This window comes from Mugil cephalus, chromosome 16 (assembly GCF_022458985.1).
Source record: "Mugil cephalus isolate CIBA_MC_2020 chromosome 16, CIBA_Mcephalus_1.1, whole genome shotgun sequence".
Lineage (NCBI taxonomy): Eukaryota > Metazoa > Chordata > Actinopteri > Mugiliformes > Mugilidae > Mugil > Mugil cephalus.
In genome coordinates, this window is record NC_061785.1 from 22,498,846 (window position 1) to 22,522,996 (window position 24,151).

Here is a 24,151-nt window from a genome sequence, read left to right on the forward strand (position 1 = left end):
GCTTTTGTTTTACAGCTTTTTTTAATCACAGCTATAGTAGAAAAAAAAAGAAACTTTGGTATTTTTCTCAACCACATACAGTATGTAAATGTTAGTGTTCCCGACTTCTTTTAAAAAAAAGGGCTGGGTTGTCTTTTAAATTGATAGTTCCAAAACATTTGACAGCAACAATGTTCCTTCAACAGGCTTTCTGTGATGAAAAATATTGTTTGACATACAATGCCATACTTTACAGTTGTTGAAGAGTAATATTAAATGTATTTTCCAGTGCCCAGCCCTGAATGAAAACCTCTTTAAAGTCAAAAGTTCTCTGTGAGATCAGCTGAATATATTAATTTAGAAATATGTTTACTACTCTAGACATCTTAGACATTTAGTATGTGATTTAACAGACTGACGTCTAACATAAAAATGAAATCTTATTTGACCAGACAAAAATAAAGTCTTTCTGTCACAGTGGCCAGGATCATCAATCAAACTGACACAATAAACACATAATAAACAATGACAATATGGATATAACAAAACTGCAACTATGAAGCATATTAATGTACTGTACAGTATATGCCATCTAACAGGCTAACAATAAGGCAGCAGATCTATCTAGTGCACATCATCATCAATGTAAAAAAAAAAATGTCTAGCTACAATAGTTTGGTTTTAGTCAAGCACAGATAAAAAGAAACAACAAATGTATGAATGTAATCAAAACTAAGCTACAACATATTGTACTGGGATGAGGTTTAAATGCTGAATGACCCCTTGTTTTCACAGCTCATTAGACAAGCAGAAACATAAGCTGTTCTTCATTATAGAGATTCAGTCTTCTGTTATCTATAAAATAAAGTCTATTTTTCACATGGCAATTGATATATTATACGTGGTTGCTCGGTTTGAGACTGGTAGCACATGTACACTAAGAGCTGTTTTAGTATGTGACATAAAAGAAAGGGTTTGGATTTTTCTATCTTGAGGTATAAAGCATTAATGTGGGACCTTAGCATACATACCTGGGGAAATACTGTATCATCATTTTACTTTAAATGTGTTTTTTTTTTTTTTTTTTAACTGTACATAGCTTTAATCAACAATGCAACCTTCTAAACTTCAGTCATGTGGTAACATGCGGCAAAGTAACTGTAAAGGAGAAGACAATCCATGCTTTCACATACACTTAATCTATCTGGCTACAGTCCTTATTCTGCGCAGTCTCCACTTTGATGTAAACAAGAAACAAAATTCCTAGAATAGGAGATTAGTAAAATCTGTTTTCCCAGGTATCTTTCATCCAAGTATACAGGTAGATAAAAAATTTTAAATTGTAATCAGCACACAAGTGCAATACATAAGACTTCAGACCTTAATGATGTAGTCGACGGTAAGTTGTAAATATACACAGATTTTTAGTAACCCCATCACTACAGTGTTTCTAAAAATGTGTTGTAATGGTTTGTTCTTTTGGCAATCTTATTTTTTTTTTTTGGTCAATGCTCAGATTGCATCATCCTAGATGATTCGAAGGTAGGTCATATAGATATTAAAAGCTTTGTTCACAATTCATCCCAAATCTGTTGGTCTCATACTACACAAAGCCTTTGGAAAAACTGAAACAACTAAACCTTAAAACTAGAATTTTTTTTATCACAAATGTCTGTAAAACTGTATTCAAATGCCGTGCATATATTGATAGATGTATTATTAGTTTATGTAATTATTTGTCCTGCTGATAATGAAGTTATACAGTATACTCCACTACAGAGGGACCCACAGCAGACAGGTCTACCCCACAACTACCCAATCAAGAGAGGCTGATGGAGACAACCAACCACAGTCTGTGTTAGAGGAATATGTCTGTGAGGGTTCTCAGTCATCCAGGTCATGGTATTTAAAAACTGAAGAAAGGCAACCGGAATTGTCTTGAAGACGGTTCTGAGAGACTGTGGGAAGTTGAGGTTTAAATAGGAAAACTTGCTTGACTTGTTTCTGTAATAACCAGAAACTTACAATTATTTTTTTTGTTAGTTTGATTTGTCAGGAACGAACTCTAACATTTTCATCCAATAAAATGTCTCATTCTCTAATTTAAGTGCAAAGCTTTACTCACTAAGAAGTTGATAACTAACATGCAGGGCTACATGATTGTCAATATAAAAACTTTTACCTCATTGATTTACCACTCAGACCAGTGAGCTAAGTATATTAATGAGTCCACCTTATACAACTTCTGAGCTTCAGTTGAACTTTAGAATGTATTTTCACAGCAGACTTTATCTCCAGTTTTTTAGAACAGTGGGGAGAGAACCCCTTCATGACCAGTATGGCTGGAGTTATTACCAAGCATTAGGACCAACAGTTCCTTCTACATGGAGTACATTTTGCTTCCAAACACGGTGGCAAAATGCTCAGAAAATATCTTTTATCATTTTATGGCCGATGTCCTCTTCAAGGATCTCCAATGAGGATTTAGGCCTTTTGGTTTCAGTAATAGTTGCCAGAAAAGTCAGATAAAATAGTTCAAAAAATAGATGTCTAAAAAAAAACATCTTTTCTGAAGAAGTCATGACACTACATTTGTTAAATGTAAGTCAGAAATTCCAAAATTTAGCACCATGGTCGTGGTCTTGTGTAGTATAACAATAAATGTAGTTTCCAGAATGCTGCTTTAATGGGTGGTCTGTAGGTTTTTCTTGGAGTGCTCTTAAACTCACCAACCAAGATTTAGTCTATTGCCCTGGCCTTTGTCTAGACATCCTAGAAATGACATGTCTCTGACAGTCATCACAAACCTAGCTGCTTTCTTTCTTAATAACTTTTAAATACTGATCAATTGGACTATTTCTCCTCTTGTTCCGTAAATTGTAAACGGGACAATGTTACTGCTGCAAGACCTGCAAGAGAGGGTCATAAAGTCCGACTTCTACAATTTAAGGCCTAGATCCTGTATTTGGATCAAGGCAGAAATGTCCAATAGGCCACCATGGGATGTTCATGTTGCATGGGTAGAGATGGCATTAGGGTCTCTTGGTTGTACACTTGACTGGTGATTTTGCCGATGATTTGGAGGGACTTCTTTCACAGGGGGTGATCTTTACATGGATAAAGAGAGAAGAGGGTGAAAGGCTAGAACCATCCAGCTTGAGAAGTCGGACATGACGATAACCTGAAAAGGGAAGGGATAGGAAGTTAGGAGAGCAGGTATACATACTGGGTTGGTAACCCTAAAAAGCTTTGGTATAGCCCCCGATTCCAGGCTCAATGTCCCCACACGCACCTGTACGTAGACTGGTGAAAGGCAGGGTGTACTGTCCCAGAAAGTCATTGCTTGACGTATAATCATGGTCTTCCACCATGAAGCGGACAAGGGCCAAGTCAGGTACATGGACGGTAAAGTTAAAGGTACAGTCCCAGCGTGGGTTAAAGCCTGAAACGAAGAACACTTACTAACACACTCATTTACACTCAAATATGTTGGCTCACTTCTCAGGTTCATGCAGTATGTGATTCCCATCCTCAATTAACCCTTTAACAAATTCCAAATGGGGCCACTTGAAAATATATTTAAACCTGGATGCACTATTAATTAGTGTATATACATTCATCAAATAACATTAAAACCACCTGCCTAATATTGGTTAATCAGGTTTGGTTCCCACAGATACTTGATCAGGTATGGGGAGTTTGGAAGCCGGGACAACAGCCTGGACAATTTTTAATATTTTTTGAGCTGTGGTTTAAGGCCAAACTGTCCTGCTGTGGATGGCTGCTGCCATTAGGGAGTGTCGTTGCTAAGGGGTGGAGGTGCTTGGTCAGCAACAATGTTTAGGTAGGCTGTGGCTCCGTGTCTAGACATAACATCTACATGAATATCAGGACCAGATTTCTCAGTCGAACATTGCATGGCATTGAGATCATTAACATTAATCCCTCCACCTGTCATTGGTTTTAATGTTGTGGCTGATCAGTGTATTTTAAGTATATATGTAATTAGGTTTGGTCTAGGTCTAATGCATTTGGGTAGGTAAATACCATTGTTGTCGACATGATGTGTTTTCTTCTTATTGTTATCAATGGGAACACCATGGATCTCCACCCACACTTGTGGGTCCACAATGGAACTAGGCTTCTCCCACTCTGGTTTGGGCAGCTGCTGAGCTGAAATAATCTTGAAAAATAATACAGAAAGAAAGTTCATCTCATTGCATGAAAGTACCAATCCATCTTAGTAGCAATATGTGGTTCAGATTTCATTCATGGGTCATGAAAAAAAAAATAATGAAAGAAAATAGGGCTGCTTTGGCACCATGTTACCTGAACACTCAGCAGGACAGGACTGTGGCCAGGACCTCCTCCAACATTCTCTGGGTTAAAGGTGGTATCAGGCTGGCACATGAAGGGAGGCTTAAGGATGTACCCACATTGGCCATTTTGCAAGAACCTGCCTCGGTTTAGGTCCATCTGCTCACCAGGTGTCTGGAAATTCAGAGCAACTGGAGAATAGACAACGCGGTAGTGTTAGCAGAGTGCTTGTCTTTCTGTCATTTATGCCATAGACTGAAGGGTGAAGTACATAATAAGATAAAAAAAAGGGTAAGAACTATGCTCCTATATGTGGTTGAATGAGCGACAATCTTTATTGGTCTATCTGCATCTCTTGAGGGTAGAATAACAAAGAAAACAAGTACTCACCAATTTGACAGCCTCCGTTCCACATCTCCTGAGGATTATAGTTGGAGGACTGGAGGCGTTGACCTGAGGGGTAGATCCTACTGAGCTGGTGGCTGTTGTGACGGACAAAATACATCCCTGGAGGGGGAGGACAAAGGTTCAATTAGTTCGGTTATTTATACAGTTGTACTTCTGCTGTCTGAATAAAACATAATAAGTACAAGTAACTGCCTCCAATCCATTCTTTGTTGTAATCTTTAATGTAAGTTTTGACACATACACACATCATACCTGAGTCTTTAATATGTCTGAGGGCTTCACTTTCAGAGAAAGACGACATGTCTGCTGCTGGACTTCTGGCAGCCTGCTCAAAGCTTTTGAAGGGAACACTGCGAGTGTACACCACCAGCTCTGACAGCGCTGGACTCAGCTTAGAAACACCTGACTGAGATCACACACACAAAAACCATTCAGTTATTACAAATGCTCATTGTCAGTTTACTCTCAATTGATATACTATATTACTGTTATTTTTAGCATGTAGCGGTTCCACAAGGGAAAATACAAACTCACTGCTTCTAAGACAAATATGAGTTGGTGGTGTTGTACCAACCTTGCTTTCCTGTTTTCTCGTGGGTTTGCATTCGCTCCGTCTGGCCTCCTCATCTGAAGAGCTGAGGTCTGATGAGCTGGATGAACATTGGTCCACCTCTGTCTTCTCCTTCTTCCCCTTTACCAGGATTTTGCCCTTAAGATCCTGCTCAACCAATCGACAATTGCACAGACAATAACAATGAGTCTAGAAATTATACTAGTATGATAGTAAACCTACTTTTACATTCTAGCAAGACTACTGGAGCTACAGTTATTGCAAGGTTTTAGAACCTTTTGGATTGCCATGAACTGATTCTAATGGTGTGTCCCGATCACCGAGCGAAAAAGGAATAAAAGCTGGAGATATTCTACAGACTGCTACAAACTGATGCCTGACCCTTATGTGTTTGCTCAATGCCCCTTCCAAGTTGTATCTCTAACCACTGCTCAACACTCTCCTCAACACTTGCTCAATTTTAAATGATGTAACAAGATCAATCAGCACTTCAGCAACATGGGGGAGGCTGTGGCGATGTTGCGAGTTGTCCACAAACCAAAGGGTAGCAATTCAATGTGCATGATGTCCTGAAGCATGATGTGTGTTTGTGTGAAGGAGTGGGTAGACATGTTTGATTGCTAATAAGTAGAAAGGCACTAAAAAAAATACAAAATCATTCATTCCAGCAATGACTCTGCAACAGTATAGTTTGTCAATGCAATATGCTTGAAGTTTTAAAAACTGTAACAAATCTTCTGCCTACTACTATTTTTTATCGCAACAGCTAATAGTATAATGTACGTACGTGGTAAGGAAAAACAACATTTAAACTGAACATGAGTGTGAAATCCTCAATGTGATTAAAAGCACACACATAAAGGAGGCTACAAGGCAACGACACATATTTCAAAGGTGCCCCGAGGGAGTGTGATTACTGGGGCACAGATCATGTGAACCGACGCTCGCGCGGCTGTTGTGATTACGTGGGATGGCACAGACTCATTGAGACAAAGAGTAGCAGATGGCCACAGAGTTCCTGTGTAAGACAGTCTGCTCTCTACTGCACGTGTAATCCTAACAAAGTAGTCAGGAGACAGAAATACTGTTTAAGAACATGTAGTATTCTGGCAGACAATGGGATTGTTTAGTGGAGAGAGACGTGTGGGAGATTGAAAAGCAGCAAGCACAAGTTATGTTCTCTTTTTTTTATTTCATATTAGTATTATTTATTTCAAGCACCTGCAAAATTTGACAGTGCTTGAGAAACTAGACTCCTTACCTCTGGAGAGGGCAAGTAACGAGAATCCTGGCAATCGAGGGGCTTGGTGAGCAACTTGTTCCCCAGGATGGATCGCAGGTGTCGAGCCAATAGTGTCTGCTGCTCCACAGAGCAGTGGTTTTCCAGGGACAGGATTAAAGGGTAGGGTGAAGCCTAGGAGGGAGGGATAGTCGGGGAAAGTGAGGGAGAAAATTATTTTCACCACAAACCATATACCAGACGACAACTTAACCCAGTTTATGTGACTCTACATATAATGTATACCTAACCCTAAACAATCCTCATGTCCTTTATTAGTAACACCTGCACATCTGCTCGTAATTGCAGTTATCTAATATATTGGTAGCAATACAATGATTCAATTAATATTCACATCCACCACCAGGATGAAGAAAAATCACTATAACTGTGGTGTGGTTGTTGTTGCAGATGTGCTGGTTTGAGTCATTTGAATGCCATAGCATGTCTGAGAATTGTTGCTGGAGTTAGGTAACTAAAGTATATTATCTTTTCCATACAAGTTTGTAGAATTCATCCATTTAGAAATGGTACTTGTTTAAATGTATAATATCCATCTGTACTCTATATCTCTGCGTTAATGTCATCAAGGCAACATTCCCTATCACTGTATTTCTGACTACAGTAAAGTACTCACTTTAAAAGCATACTCATTGATAGTCTCAATGACTTCAACAAATGGCACTTTGGAGGTGAGTGTGTGTCCATGGTAGATGACTGGTTCCCCTTTATCTCCATCCCAACAGTCCAGTTCCACACAGCGACAGCCATGACTCAGAGCTCTAGAAGTAAGTCCAACAGTCAGAACTTTTAAAACAAAGTATTTTTTAGTAGAGGTGTAATTTGGGATAAAAAAATACACTCTCTCTCTTTATTTTGACAAATGTCGCGGAAAGTCTTCAGATTCCTACAGTATAGAGATTGATTCAGGTGAGAAACTAAGAGACTGGATGCATTCAGTATCTCTACTAGCTGTTAATCAAGTCCTTTAATCCATTCTGTCCTGACAGTTATGGCATGTGCATGGTTACCATCCCAGTGCCAGATATAACCCGTCTAGAGTATAAGTAAAATTCCATTACACAACCAACAGAGACTAGTTATGTTTCCATTCATGTCTCTCAGACTGGACCCAGAACCTGCACCTCTTCCCCTAAATGTGGTATTCTAGCCTGAGAGCTGCCATAACTAATGATAGGTTTGGTTAGTCTTCATCATCTTGTTGTAGTAAACCTGCAAATTAAGTTGAAAATTCCATGCTGCAAATATGGAAATATCATGTGACTAAATGGGATCCATCCATCCTTTCAAACTAGCACGCCAACCTGGATCTGTGTCATGCTTCATCAGGCTTTGCAATGACCCTCAATCCCATTCATCCTCAGGGATCCATGCAGTACATTCTTGGTGTTGCCCAAAATCTAACTATTAGTCTTTAGTTGCCAATCCTGCCCTCTTTCCAGAGCAGCACACAGCTTCTTCTGATTCTTCTCTTTTTTCCTTGTAATTTTCCATGCAGTGGATTGAACATCCCTGAATGGTGCCAGTTCATCAATACCCTCTCCCCACTGCAAATTATTTCAACTGCTTCAGAAATCGCAGGTATGTATTCCCCTACCTTCTCCGCAGAGACATATGTCAGCTGTGAGTGGGAGTGTTTCAAAGTGTTACTACTAAAGCTCCGTTTTGCTGAGATTAATAACAATACCAAATTGTTGCTCCTGGAAAATGCTTCTATTTCTTGAGCTATTGGACAGTCTTTCGTGGCCAACAATAGGTCAACTGAGATCTCACAGCTGCTCATGATGCTCAATTTACTTGTCTGCTGATTCAGGGAATCCCTGGGATCTACCTGTAGTTTCTCAGGTCTTTAAGTGATAGGATTTAATGGTAAGAGCAATACTGTAGCACAATCCTGCACTTGTTAATAATGGTAACAACACAAAATGATCACAGTTTAAAAATCTCTTACAAAATGCTTAATTACACAATAAGTATGTGTGTGCAGTATCTGCTGTCCTACCGTATGTACGGCTCAGTGCTGCTGTCCCCAGTCAACTGGTCCTTGGTGAGGTAGGTGTTGTGGGAGGAGGAGATGAAATAGTGCGACAATGGGTGGTTCATGTCTTGGTAAACCATAGCATGTTCCGGGTTAAACACACAGTTCTGCTTTGACAGCATGTACATAGTGAAACCATTGGCCGTCATGAATTGGTTCTTCTGGGCTGCACAAAAGGCACAGACAGAGAAAAACAGGAATTATTAAATAGCGGTGCTGATAGCCAAAGAGCAGTTTGTAAAATTTTGCTGTGAAACTTTTGGTCCTGGTATTCTTGTGGATGTTACTTAGACCTGTAACATGTCTTTCTAAAATTTTCTAAATCTCCAAGCGGATATAACTTTTGTTGCAATTTCTTGTTGAGTTGAACCATACCCCATTCATTAAGTTCATAGGTGAGTATGAGGCTTTGGGCATGGGTGAGTGAAGCATCCTCCCCCTGGTCTTTCAGGAAATCCCTCAGGTCCACGGTGGAAAGTACACAGCCATTTGCAGAGTAGCGGGTGAACACTGCATCCAATTCTGGTCTCCGTAACAATTCCCTGCAGAAAACCTCAATCTCTCCGTGGTCCAGCCGACCGTCAGCAGACCGGTCACATTTCTATGAGTAAGACACAGATACACAGTTAATGAGGGACTGTTATTCAAAAAATAAATGTAATTACTAGGCAAATAAATGGAGTGTGTATGTGTGTGTTTTGTTACCTGGAAGAGGCTGCGGGCATACTGATCACTCAGGTCAATATTGATCATCTGGAGCAACGTCTGCACCTCGTCATAGCTCATCTTATCATCGTGGTTCTGGTCGGCCCGACTCAGATAAGCATGAATCCAGGTAACACAGAACCATGGTCAAGGAACAAGCAAGAGGGCCAAGGGAACATTTGTGTTGCAGTCAGAGTTGCTATCAGAGTTGTAAATCACAGTACTAATGTTACTACTGCCTATATAGTTTTTGTTTGCTCATTGTTGGGATCATTTGTTTTAATCAAAAAAGTAGAAGATGACGAAACTCTATTTTTGTCATAGTTGTTACACAATTGGCCTTTTAGTTTTGACCTTTGCAGGGTTTAAGAGCCACCCAACTTACAGTGTAAACAGTTCCTCAAACATGAAAGGATATTGGTCAAGTTTCTCCTTCTGTGTCATGTTTTGCACTCTCCCCTGCAGGGTTCGGATACCACGCACCCAGTGCTGGGCCTCCTCGTGGCTCTGGCAGAGGAGATCTAGGCTCTTGCGGGACCCTTTGAAGACCACTGTTAGACACCGGCCCTCGGGTATTGAGCCAGCCAGCTGACGCAACATCTCCGATTGGCAACCTTCACGGATGCACTCCACCTCCAAGACAGAGACTGAAAGATGGAAAAAAGAAGAAACAACTGAGAAAATAACAAGCACTGCCTATTTACTAAGCCAAAAAACAAAAAAAAAAAATGATAAAATGGCAACTGTACGTGTAGGGTTTCTTGAAGACAATACTGCATTAATTTCTAAACAACTGGTGGGGTGTTGGCGTTTAAATATGAACATCTGTGCATAGTGTCCACCTGAAGTCTAGGGTCAGTAACAACCTGATAGTTACCTGTGATTGGAAGAATTTGTTTTGATCCTGTTTTCCTTCTTCAATGAATACTAGGAAAACTTTAATGGCCAAAGACTCCAGTCTCAACAACTAACCCCACACGTTTCTGTCTGTTAAGATGCTACGGCACATTCTAAAAACATGCTTGTTAGGTTGACTCGTGATTCCAAACTGACCGTAGCTGTTTTAATTTTTGTGTCAGCCCGGTCATAGACTGGTGACCTGTCCTGGGTCTACCTGTCTCCTGCCCAGTGCCATGTGGGGCAACAAGGGCAGAACTCTCGTTCTTTTCCATGCCACTATTCTTTATTTAGGCCTCTGCATGGTATGTGGCAGTTTCATTTGGACTCATGCTCTTGAGCTCTAAAATTTGTATTTGCACATGCACACACATAGCAGCATACACGAAGGCATTAAAATACAGCAGCTGTGGTGCCTCTATTTATTCATTAATACTGGTTTTCTGGGTTTGTCTACTGCTAATATTTGTCATACTAACACTGTTTTATAATATACCATATTTTCAGTAAATTTGCATGTTGTGTAGTGTCCACACACAGCTCTTCTTCTGTGTCAACAGCAAATCAAGGTTTACCAGAAATGTGCCTTGGCCAAAGACAGGAACAAGCTCAGAGACAGGTATAGGTGTTCTCGTAATCTGGTTGATGAGAGTGATGGAGACAGCGGCTTGGCAACTAATTACACAGATGACACTGCTGCACTGTTGATTCGCACGCCTCCTAAATTTAACACAGCTTTAGTGGGGAAGGTAGTTGTCCTGTCTCCACAAAACAAACACATTTGCAAATCATTCAATGTTTTCCCTAACAACATATCTATTCATCCAACGGGCGCTGCTGCTTATTTCCCTGTTTGGCAATCACATCGAACTGTCTGTTAGACCTGAATAAAGTAAATGAAACATTCATTTTATCCAACATCAGCATGTTTTTGCTCATCTCTATTTGCCCGTGGCTTCACTCAACCCTGTGCAAAGCTTGTTTAAGGTGTTATGTGAGCTCTCTGCCGACAACAAAGTGGGGTTATTCTGCTCAAATTATATACTCGTGTTTTGATAACGCTTTAATAGATGTCAGCAAAAGCAAAAATTTGTAAAGGTTTATTACCACTGTCAGGAGAAGTGAATATCATTTACCATCTTGTGACAATTTAGTGTTCTGCTGGGAAACTTTTGGACCTGGCATTCATGTGGATGTTACTTGTTCACTACAAGTAACATCCACATTTTGGGACGGCCACTACATGTGCATGGGATGCTATGCCTGATTGGTGTATACTGTATATGTAATGCAAAACAGCAAATAAAAGAACAGAAGACTAGTGTTGTCCAGCGTGGAGGTAATACCAAACAAAAAGTCTCAGAAGTCTATTAGAGGGATTCGCCCAGCTTATTTTTTTTAAAAGGCCCATGGGTCAGAAAGGTTGGTAACCACAAGACCACCCAGTCAGGCTATGGAAAAAAAAAAAACATTTGGTCTAAAACTAGACGAATAAATTACTGGGTGTGGATCTCAACCTTACACTTTCTACTTTCTACATTTGCCTTGCCTTGTATTTTCAGCAGCAGATACAGATCACCAGGAGAGCTTGGAACACATAGGCTAAAAATATGCAAACTAGAATTCAATCTGTGTTTTTAACTGTGGTTGGACATGGAAATAAGTCTAATTCTTTTGTGAGTATTGAAAGTGCCTGACACAAAAACTTGGTCAACAACGTTATGTAAATCATTTTGTGGAGGGTAAAGTTTGTTAGTAATATTGGAGGACAACAGGAGGGTTAATAAACCGGGGGCACATACAGTATCTGTAATGATCTAGGGTGTCGTGAAGGCAAGAGATGCAAGAGACACACCCGCTTACTGGAGATTAGAATAGAGATCCTACAACATACACACACATACACTGTGCCACATCACAGGCAAATCTAGTCTTGCGGCAATTAAAGGCCTTTACTGTACTTGGGAAGCTAACTTAGTGGTTGAGTCGTATGTTAACTATATAGCACCAAAACCACAGACACTGGCTGACTCCCACCACCATATAATGTCCTATAATCTCACTGTTTGAAGTCAAGCAGAATCAGCTGCCATCTTGCCGTTAAAAATAGATGAGCTCTGTAATCAAGGCAGCGTGTGTGACCCTCAGATAGAGGAATAGAGGGAGAGGCTCCATACAAAGTAGTAGGTAGCATTTAAATATAATAAAAATAGATATAGTATGTCCATGTTTCACCTTAAACGCCCAGTCAGCACTGAGCTCTACAGGAAAAGAGGCCTGTGACCAGTTATCATAAGGAGTTGGTCTGTAATGTCTGGGTGGAGACCCTTTGAGGACTGAAGGTTCACAGAAGTGGCTGAAAGTGCTTAGCCTGTGTGTTAGAGGGCTTTACGGCTCCAACTCAGATGGCGCATAAATACCATTTGCTTCCCTACTTGTTGGTACTGGAAGTGTCACAATGTCACATTTGTTCGCACACATTCACACAGCACTTCTAGAGCAACTCCGGGTTTAGGATCTTGTTCAAGGGCGCAGCCAGAGAAACAGCCACCTGGTGGAATGGTTTGAAGATTTTTTTAGCGGGCAGTGAGTTAGTAAATCAAAGGATGCGGTATGATTGAAACATGTCCATACTAAATGTCATTTGACCACGGCTAAAGGCAGGTGTTTTTCAGCTGTTCTGAAGAGCAACAATTCAAAAACCTGCTGCACAAAGAGAGGCACGTTTGTCCAAGAAGAACTTGGACACTTTTAGTTGAGATGTCTAAGTAACATCTACATGACTGGTCAGGTCTGGAGGTTTCACAACAGAACACTTGTCACAAGATGGTTAATGTTATTTACTTCACCTTTCAGGGGTCATGATGTTGTGGCTGATTGCTGCGTCTTCCACAGATACCTTTCTTCCTTGTGTATGTGAATTGTTTTCATCTTTCAGTCTGTGGTTGTCATGAATCTGTAATGACTTAAGCTTGTACCCCGCATGACCTCCTGTCAGGTGGTTTTAGTTGAATTAATTCTGCTATGGCTGCCATGACAAATTAATTGGGAGGGATTAATAACTAGAGTCTGATGCATAGAAAAGCATCCACAAACTTACAGGATTGTTGCTCCTTGGCCCGGCTGGACGTTTTTTGTGACTGACACCAGACTGTGACGCCATCTTCCAGTAGCTTCAGAGTCCTTCGCTTCTGCCAGCGAGGCGAGCGGACCTACACGTGGTAGATGAATCCATTATTATCCATCCATTATACTTTTTGTATGCTACCTTACAAAACACAAGAAACAGCAACTACTAGTTAACCAGTAATACCTTCACCATACTGGAGCCCTGCAGCATCCTCTTGACATCTTCATCTTCCTGCACTCCTAAAACACAAACAAAAAGATGGTTGAAGAAATGCACTACGTACATACAGAATCTTGATTTTATCTGAAGTCAGTGCCACTGAGAAAAGGGTGGGTGTGTGGTGGGGAAAGGGAGGAAGAAAAGAGTAGGGCATAGTCAGAATTAGAAGTTGGTATATATACACATCTGTTGCCCCACAGTAGCTCATACAGCAGCTCTGTAATTCTGATATTTTGGTCCTGAACCAGCAGCTCGGTGTGGACAGAGATGTCAGCGTAATGTGGAGAAAGACAGGAGGAGGAGGAGGAATGAATGGTGGAGAGAAAAAGGTGTCAAAGTGGGACAGGGAGGACTGGTTGCAGAGGAGAGATGCTTTTGGTCTGTTATTAAACAAATTTCCCAGTTCCCCTGGATGCATTTGTTTTGTTTCCTCATGGAAATTCCCTAAGCAACAAGCATGTGTTAAAACGTCTCCCCAACCTCCTATATTAAGAGACAGTCAATGGTTTGTATGAGACAAATATTTACATGAGGAAATGGTGGACAGTTATCCTGAAAAAGTAATTTCCCACTCTTATGTCAATATACCATAATACTGCTGCCATTGAAGCTCCATGACATTAGTAGCACAACATCCTCATCAGTGTTTCAGTGACATCAGCTGCACCACCTCCAACATCTGTCTCTCCTTGAGTAGTGCATGTGTCACTGCTGGGTTTATCAGTACACTGGCTGCCTTAAATGGATTAGCAGAAATAAACTCAGAAGAATGAGTGCACACCAAGGATCAAGAAATCAGTATAGACAGATCAACTCTGAATCTCTCAATTACTCCCCATATTCGCCATATTTATTATTCCCATCTTTAGATTTAATATGCTGTCTTCTGCTGGCAGTAGAGCCAGCTAGCCAGTCTGTTTAGCCCTTGTGTCTGGAGAGACCATACAATCACAGATAACTTACCCTTTTTTTTCTCTGAAAAGCAATTATCTTCTAGGTCTACTGCACACATTCTCCAGAGAACGATTTTAACAAGGAGGAAGGAAGACACGACCACAGACCAATTCTCTGTTAAAGCACGTACACAAGTGCCAGGAAGACTGGTCGTCATTTGATTTTACCTGCAAGAAACAAGCAAATTGTAGGCTACACGTGCCAAAAAGTGAAGTGCCCGTAATGACCAAGTGAGTCAATCTCATAGACCTCCATGGTAAAAGTCCCAAATTGACACGAAATATGAAAAGTTTACAGACTGATACAAATATCTGTTTTAGTCTCTATTGCTAATTTACCATTTTATGACTACTGTTTATAACTCGGCTGTTCAAACTCTACATAATTAACAGTGAGGCTGCTCACTTGTTTCTTAGACTTATTTTTTGAAGACATGTTGCTTATGAATGTCATAACTTTAATTTTGTATCGCAGAGATTCCTACAATACTCTGTAGCCTACAACCATCTAACCATGGATGATTGGTTTTAAGGTGATCAACAGGTCAAACCTCCCTGGATCCTTTTGGATTTTGATCTCTCCGTGTAATCTCTAGAGACTCAGCTATTTCAGAAACAATCAGACCAGCCCGTCTGTCACCAGCAATCACGACACAGCCAACACCACTGATATCACATGGATTCTGATGTTTGATGTAAATATTTACTGGAGCTCCTCACCTCTGTCTGCAGGGATTTGAGGGTTGCATTGCTACCAAATAACTGGGTCACTGCACAAGTGAATGAGTACATAGACGCTGTTCCAGACAGAGAGTAGGGGTGTCAAATTCATTTTAGTTCAGGGGCCTCATAAAGCCTAGCCCTAACCCTAGCTTAGAGAATGTATGTCTGTTAACACCTCTACAGCTGCAGGAAGCTGATAGCTACTGACCATTGTGGAGCAGATAAAGGGTCTAATATTTCTCGTAGGAGTTGATGGAGACCAAACTGGAGTGAAAAGAAGAGTCAATATGGAGAGAAACATAACACAGCGAATCTAGAAGTTCCTATGGTTTACGTATCAGCAGTATGTCAGCTGTCTGCTTATACCTTCATCAGTGCAACTTTATGAGGCGACGGTGTCTTGTGTTTATTCTGTGCTGTTGGTTAAGTGGTTAACAATTCCATAAATACCGCTCTTCTTCAGCAGGAACTTTAAGAACTGCAGCGTGGATTTTCCCATTTTCTGACCCTTTTTACAGGGCCAAGGGCCGTTCTTTTTCGCGTGTGTTCCAAACTGGGAATGAATGTCATTTAGTTATTTAAAAAGGCCACGGTAGGACAGGTGCACTCACTTTAATGCTTTTGTCCATTATGAAAAGTTTCAAAAGTAGTAAATGCAGATCATTGCTATGTTGCTGCAGCTGTGATGTCACACTCAAATTGACCAGTTATGAGTGAACTTCGCTTGAGCTGTCACTGGCAGCAAAACTGTTTCCTCCAAACTGGACCCAAGACAGCAGAAAGACAACCAAAATCCAGAACAACAGTTCCGTTTGGTTGTCTTTCCACAGCTGTGTTTCTCTTCAATCAGTCTGTCCAAAGAGCATCCAGTACTGAAGCAACCAACAGATAATGTGTGGAATGTAAGTTATCTCAGAGGGATGAGTAAAGGCTTAAAACAACCTCAAGAGGGACAGCTTGCTTTCGTTGGAAGACATGAAAGGACTGGTAAGTAATATATGTGAATGACAAATTTCTATCATTTGTTGCCTTGATATCTCCTTTGCAAATTCTGCTGACTCCCAGGATGAATAAGCAGGACTCTGAAAACAGAAGTGTCACTGTGGTTGGGAATGGGCTTGGTCACTACACTCACAAAGGCGTCTTGATACTGGAAAAGCACACACAGGCAAACACGCAGGCACTCACACTCCCCTGTGTGCGTGCAGCAGCGGGCTACTGTACAGCTGAGGAGGGCGGCTTTGCAGCATAGCGAGAAGCTCAGCTGGATGAGTGTGTGAGGAGGGAGAGAGCCAAATCATTTTAGTGTGGCCTAGTCAACCTCTTTACTCCAGCAAACCTAAATATTACAGGCAGCCACAACACCAGAGCATTTCTCAGCCAGTGTGATAAAACCATGAGTAATGATCCCGGCTGCTGCCTGTGATCAAATCTGCAGTGCACTGATGTTTACTCTAGAGAGAGAGAGGTGAGACAAAGGTCAAATATAAAAGCCTGGGCTGTACAAATACACAAGAAAAACAGTGATATGGTTGCTACACTTTCTGGAGATTCCCACTAAACCTGACGAAAGCTGAATATGTATTGGGCAGAAGTTTTTTTACGCCCGTGGTTTGTTTGCCTTTCATTGGCACGACAAATATTTTTATTAGTGCTGTCAAAATGAACGTGTTAATGTGGATTAATCCATCATCTGTCAGGGTTGGCAGGGGAGAGAGCAGGACAGCAGGAGTTCAACAAAGAGTATTTAATGATAACAAAAGGAAACTGAAGGCGCTGCAGCAAAAGCAGGGTGACAAAAAGGTATGGCAAGGTGACATGACAACTACACAAAGCAGTGAGACAAAATGACTAAAACATGGGAGGAAGACAAGGTGACTAAAGCGATGCGACAAAGAACAAAGGGTGTGGTGGAAATTGTGTGAAACATAGCACTCTGGACACATAATAATCACACAATAGTGAAAGGTTAAGGCTTTACAGTATATTGTAATTATAATAGGAGACCATTGCACCTCAAAACACAAAGTTCCAAGGAGGATCTAAAAAATACAACAGAGAAGCATTCATCTCTTATAGTGTTTACAAAGACAGAAAATAGAAGAATACACTTGGCATAAGAGCTCATGAAGATGACCATAACTGTACATCCCACCACATTACTGTCAACATGTCACACAAAAATAGGAAAAGGCCCCTTTCTTTGACTGGACAGTATCTCCTCCTACATCACCCCGAGGTGCTTGTGTTCAGTGAATCATCAGAAGGGGATAGTAAATGTCCTTGGCCTGAAAAACGTTGAAGACCCCTGCCCTTGAAACACAGGAGCTAATGAATGCAGCTAAATTACCAGTGCTGTTCAAGGAGCCCCTTTTGGCCCCTTTTCTAGTTGTCTTATGTTGGGCCTGAAAGATGTAAATCAAATGATTTATTTGGTTTAAAGGAATTTGTCCTTTATTAGATTAACATAATAATACATTATCTTGAAACACACTTCACCCTCGGGCCCCTAGAAAAAAAAAACATTGTTTTTTTGTTTCTTGGCGCTACTTAAAGTTTTAATTTGCTAACACCAATGCTACCACCTAAAAAGGTAAGCGTACAGCTCTGGATTGGTTGCGTCATTCTATCAGGGTTTGGAGGATATGTGGTACTCAAGCGCAGGATGGCAAGAGATGAGGCAGGACTTCAACAAAAAGTATTTAATCATAACAAATGGAAACTGAAGGTGCTGCCAGGGTGACAAAAGGTATGAGAAGGTGACATAATGACTAAACAAAGCAGACAAGACAAAATGACTTCATCATGGGAGGGAAAATAATGTGACTAAAACAACGTGACAAAGAACAAAGGGGAAGGCAGGGCTGTATATATGCAAGAGGTCTGATGAGGATGATGAGACACAAGCGAAACTAATAAGGGCGGAGTACACAAGGAGAAACCAATAAGAAATCAGGGGAAGAACACGGAGCAGCACAACACAGGAAAGCAAGGAACTTAACAAAATAAAACAGGAAACTGAAAATATGACAGGAAACGACACAATACAGAACCATGACATCATCATGATTAATCTGATGTGAACGCAACCAATCATTTGCAGGGCAAAATGACTCTGAACATCTGTGGCAACGCATTTTGGGCAGTTAAAGTTTTTGTCATGCATGCACAAATGGACAGTTGATCCAGTAGTGAACCAACGGATAAAGATGGAAGAAGTTAAAGAGCACATTGTCAATGTCAATGGGAAACAAACAAACAAAAAAAAACAGGACAACACAGTCGACCAACAAAGTATTGTGCACACTCTGCAGCAAGGAGTTTTCTTTTCACTGAAGCACTTCTAACTTAAAATACCACATTAACGCCAAACATACATTAGTCTGGGATTCTGCTAGTACTCAAGCCAACGTGTCACCCAGCTTGGACAAAGACAAGGACAAGCTGGCAATGCTGGCTTGCAAATATCTGGCCTGTCCTGCAACCTCTGTTCCATGTGAGAGACTGTTTACACTGATTTGCAAGCAACATCATAAATAAGAAGCGTTCCGTTCTCCTGTTGGACAATGTCAAGTTACTTTGTTTAAATAGCTGGATGAAAGAAGAATGACAGGGCCATATTAATGTGGAGAAATGTTTTGTTGGAACTGTTGAAGGTACAAATTTTTCTCCGGGTATAATGGAAATGTACTTGTTCAGGACCTGGATCTGTAGCAGAAAGAAGCTGCTAATGACTCTATCCATTCTGCTACAGGGAGGTCAGAGGTCAGGGTCCTCTGTGAGCCTGGATAAAGAACTTCAGCAGGCTGGAAGCTTGTTATTATACGGGGTTTAAACTGAGAAGACAAAAATGGAATTAAATTTGAAGTTAAGCTTGCACTTTACATGTTTATGTGTTATTTCTTCTGATTGATTTCTTTTTTCTTATTTACACATGAGCACCATGAGGAGTCGCACACCCCTGCACAGAGGCAGCAGTAAAGGCAGCCCCAGCCAGACTCACTCCGACATAATTACTCCTAGCGCCAATCACTTCCTCGATAAAGGTCACTAGTGCTGATAAATAGAAAACATATTAATTCTGATGCTTCTATCGTGCTCTTAAGGAAAAGCACAGACATTAATTTAACAATTTTACAATGAATTCCCAGTAACAACCTAAACAGAGTAACTAATGATATGTAATTATTAAAGAATTAGTCAGTACTGGTCCACCTCGTTAAGCAGCGACTTACATAGAACAAGTGATTCTTACTTATAAACCGATCAACTCCAAATGATACACTAAAACTACATATCGCTAATAACTCATCATAACTCCAAAAGTCCCCCAATTCACACTTCAGGAGTTACTTATAAACAGTTCACCAATTATTAAGTCATTTCTAGTTTGTATTACAAAAAAGAAAAAAAGAAAAAATTATCTCTAAATTCAGTGTCCATACGAACATCAGGAATTTCTTTGTCAGAAAATATTTCCAAAACATTTAGGGTTTACTTGACCATTTAATGTGAAAGCACAGTCTAACTACATGATTTACCACAAGCGTGTTTAAAAGATGCACAGCATCAGAGTAAAACCTAAATATTTCCATTCCCTCCCAGTGGCTGGTTCTACGTAATGACAGATGTGCTCTCTCTCTCTATGTTGGTGGATGTGACTTGAACAATATCAAACAAGTTCACCTCCAAGACATGTTTCTGTCATATTAAACATTCCTTAATAAAATCTCTGACGTTACTGAACTGGCTTACAGCATGTCAGCCCCATCATCAACAGCTCCCATGCTGCTTCTACTTTGTCATATTAAGCACTATTAATTCTGGGCCTTAATTTGTTTTTTGATGGAACAAAATATTAATAAATTAGAAGACATTGTCTTTTTTGGTGCTCTCTTTACCTTGGATTACATGAGTGACATGACACAGCTAGCTCTTAGCTAGCTCTTACTGTGTGTACTTCATATGGTGAGATGGGTGTAAAGCAGCAGACTCCTGTGATGACCTAAAATCTCATCTGCTAACCTTCTGACCACGTTCCACTGATCAAACTCCACAAAACTGAAGGATAGCAACAACGGTGCAGTCCAGGGCTGTTTAGATGAGTCCAAAGTGTGTTAACTTGTTCTTACTGGTGGACCTGGAACCCTTTTGTGGTTAAATATTTCCTCTGGACCAACTAAACTAGTCACTGTTAGCATCCCATCTGCTCGACAGCACTGTGAGACCCAGAATGGGACACAGCTCTGCTCTTACCTTCATTAGGGAAAGTTTATCATTTTAGTCATCTGCTTACATTCTCCTGAACTAATGAGAGAAATCAGCTGTTAGGTCGTGAGGGCTGTAATTTAGCTGCACCCTTCTCACCGCTCTGTAAGAATTCTGGTCATTTGTCGAAGCTCTAACTCACATAAAAATCCATCATGTCCCGACTTTATGAGTTTTAATGCTTAATTTATGACGTCTAGTGGTTATTAAAGTAACATATCAAACTAAAAACTTTCTGATATCAGTTTTCCCCACTGGGAGGACTGTCTACACATATGTGTTTTAAATCATTTTAAAACAGAACTGCAACTGACTTTGGACTGGTGGTCAAACAAAAATGTCAAAATGTGCAAAATCATTTCCGGACATTTTATAGATGAATATATAACATTTAGATCCATCGATTCATTCATTTAATTTTGTAATATCTGACATCATTTGACTGTTTCTGTATGTTAGGTGTGCTCCATCATGAATCTAGAAATCTGCCACATTCTCATACAAATACTGACTGGGTTTTTAAATGCAATAATAATAATGATAATAATAATAATAATAATAATAATAATAATAATAATAATAATAATAATAATAATGAAAAACATGTTAAACAAGTACCTTAACAGAAAGACTACAATTTTTAAAACATGTATGCCAGAGGATCTCTCACTGTGTTCAGGTTGATCAGGGATGAACATGCCCAAAATGTTATAAGAGGCCAAATGTGCTGCAAAAGTAATCCTATAATTTTAAAATCTATTGTAAGACATACAAACAACCAGTGCAAGGATGCTAAAACTTTCCTTGTGTGGATCAGCCGTTTATTGCAGATAGAAACATTCTTATTTGTGAAATCATTTAGTACAATGACTGAAGATTGACAGGTCATTTTTGTTTTTTGTTTTTTTTTTTAAGTCAACAGCTCCCTGCACAGAAATCCAGTCAACACAAGAGAGCAGGTCTGAATTTCCCCCCACGCCATGCGACTGTTTAACTGTTTACTCGGGGAGGCGATTAAATAAATATATCAAATACAGACAGTGTATTGTTGTGTGTGGCAAATACACACGCACCTTATCACACATAAAAGCACATACACACGCCTTTTGTACATTTTGTATTTGCTGTATTTTTATTTTTATTTTTTGTATTTTTATATTTTATATAACTTGCTTTTGTTTTCTCCGAACCTGCATGCCCCTTGTGTCTCACTCTTGACAAACTGCTGGAAATGTGAACTTCTCATTGAGATGAATAAAGTATCTATCTATCTATCTATCTATCTATCTATCTATCTATCTATCTATCTATCTATCTATCTATCTATCTATCTATCTATTTGTCTGTCTATCTATCTAAATCTCAGCATCATTTGCATATTTGCAACTGAAAGTGAGTTTCTCGACAAATAATGCATACGAGAAGTGAAGTGAAAGAAACACGGTCACCAATGGTCCCACATACTTTCCTAAGAGAAGAAATTAAATGAAATAAATGTAGCTGGTGTGTCTATTATTGCTGATTATTACTGATGTGTTAATGTGTCAGCAGAGTTTTGTTATTGTTACTGAGGTGAAATTTACACTTCATCGCTGTGATTTAATAAATGGCCGGCTAAAGGAAAAGCGGAATCTCTTCCCAGCTACCAGTGAGGGTGGGCGGGCTAGATAACGGGTCTCCTTCAGTTATGGGACAGTGCATCGGAAATACAGTCTCAGAGCCTCGACCAGGGAATACATGCTGGTCCTAGGGGCTACACACAAACACAACACAAACACTCACCCAGATTCCTCAGAGGATCGATGGCCTTCGACTGGGACGTCCCGGCTCCGTTCTTCACCTGCGCTGCTGCTTTCTTTTTGTTGCCCAACATGATGCGGAGGATCTCCCTGCTTCTCCCCTTCACCGTCCCTGTGCGGCCCTGATCGGATCCAGGGGATCAGCAGTCTAAATCAGACGCGCTCTGTTCCGCCGGCTGCTCCTCATGCTTTTTATCCTGCTGGCGAAGACGAGAGCTTGGCCAAACCTTCAACCTGCTGATGTCACTGAGATGGGAGTTATAAAGCCGAGGCTGTGTGTGTGTTAAACGACCGGCACAAAATGTCAGCTTCCTAAAGGGATTGTCACGGTAAAAGTTGTTTGCGCGTCAATGTCAAGTACACGTAGAAATTGGAGATACGCGTATATATTAATGTTTTAATTATTTTATTTTTTTTTATTTATCATTTATAGTAAATCTCCAGCCATTCTTTGAGGTTTTGTTTTATTTGCTCAGCATTTATGCAGTTAAACAGATACAGATAAGATGTGAAATTTCCCATATAGACAATATTATTACACAGACAGGATGTTGGTATTTTCTATTTTCCAACACCTTGTCAGCACCCTGACTCCACTGTGCTATTTCCCAGCGAAAACATGATGTTGTAAAAAAAAAAAAAAAAAAAAAAAAAATGTAAATGACATGTGAATGATGTCCATTACTTAAGGTTACTGTATGTCATATATATGCTGTTCTTAATGGGGTGTGACTTTACTGAATGAGACGCTGGGCAGACGCATTGAATAAAATTCTTTACAGCTATCTACCGGGAAGATCTCAAGTGATCATGGAAGTAGCAATAATTCAAATTTCTCAATCACGCCATAGTCTGAGAACTGTTTTTTATTTTTTTTTATGCAAATGGACGTTAATTTGCAATGCTTTTGTTTTGAAGGCATGCACTTGACATTTCCTGATTCTCTCCGTCAGCTTGACTGCAATTTAAACGGATTATTGACCGAGGAGACGCTCATGTGTCCAAACGTGATAAAGCCTTCCTCTGTCCGGTCTGCTAATCTCCAATTTGAACCAAATCACAACCAAAGTGGTGGACCGATTGATTAGCTGAAAATAGATAACTCCTCATACCGCCCGTTGTAATTAGGACAATTGTGCTGCATAATGATTTATGCATAAATCAGCCTATTATGGCCCTGGCTGCCTTACTGTGCCGTATGTATTGAAATGATGGCTCCAGTTGGACTATTTTCTAGATTGCAGAGGGTAAACAGGGTTGTTTGCTGAAACATAACTTATTCTAGGGCGCATCTAGGCTGGATTAAAAATGGCCACAAATTCATAAAGGTAGCCATGGTAATTTCTAAGCAACTAAAGGCCACTCTCACAATGGTTTATTGATACACATACACAAAGAAGAGAACACCCAATATCCATAATGGCAGAGTGGCAAGTCAAGTCAAGTCAGATTTATAGAGCAAACAGCATCATGTGGACAAGCCAGATGAATATACACTCATCGGCCACTTTATTAGGTACACCTTGCTAGTAAAAGATTGGATCCCCACCCTTCACAACTGCCTTAATTCTTCGTGGCATAAAATGTTGGAAACATTCCTCAGAGATTTTGGTTCATACTGACATGACAGCATTACACAGTTGCTGCAGATTTGTCAGCTGCACATCTATGATGAGAATCTCCCGTTCCACCACATCCCAAAAGTGCTCTATTGGATTGTGATCTGGTGACTGTGGAGGCCATTGGAGTACAGTGAACTCATTGTCATGTTCAAGAAACCAGTTTGGGATGGACATGGCCAGCAGCAATACTTAGGGAGGCTGTAGCATTTTGTGTGGTTTACG

The 24,151-nt window shown here is 40.2% G+C and overlaps 1 protein-coding gene across 1 annotated transcript; it reads right to left on the reverse strand.

Moving 5' to 3' along the window:
- LOC125022998 (1-phosphatidylinositol 4,5-bisphosphate phosphodiesterase delta-3-A-like) lies at window positions 1-22,566 on the reverse strand. Its single transcript, XM_047610043.1, has 16 exons — window positions 22,291-22,566; window positions 13,529-13,584; window positions 13,316-13,427; window positions 9,737-9,965; window positions 9,319-9,448; window positions 8,989-9,214; window positions 8,578-8,779; window positions 7,192-7,336; window positions 6,537-6,689; window positions 5,279-5,422; window positions 4,957-5,110; window positions 4,687-4,803; window positions 4,309-4,487; window positions 4,027-4,162; window positions 3,272-3,421; window positions 1-3,160 (listed from the first exon to the last, which is right to left on the reverse strand). The coding sequence occupies exons 1-16, from the start codon at window positions 22,379-22,381 to the stop codon at window positions 3,012-3,014; spliced, it is 2,373 nt and encodes a 790-aa protein (XP_047465999.1). The 5' UTR covers window positions 22,382-22,566; the 3' UTR covers window positions 1-3,011.
- Window positions 22,567-24,151: the final 1,585 nt, after the last annotated feature.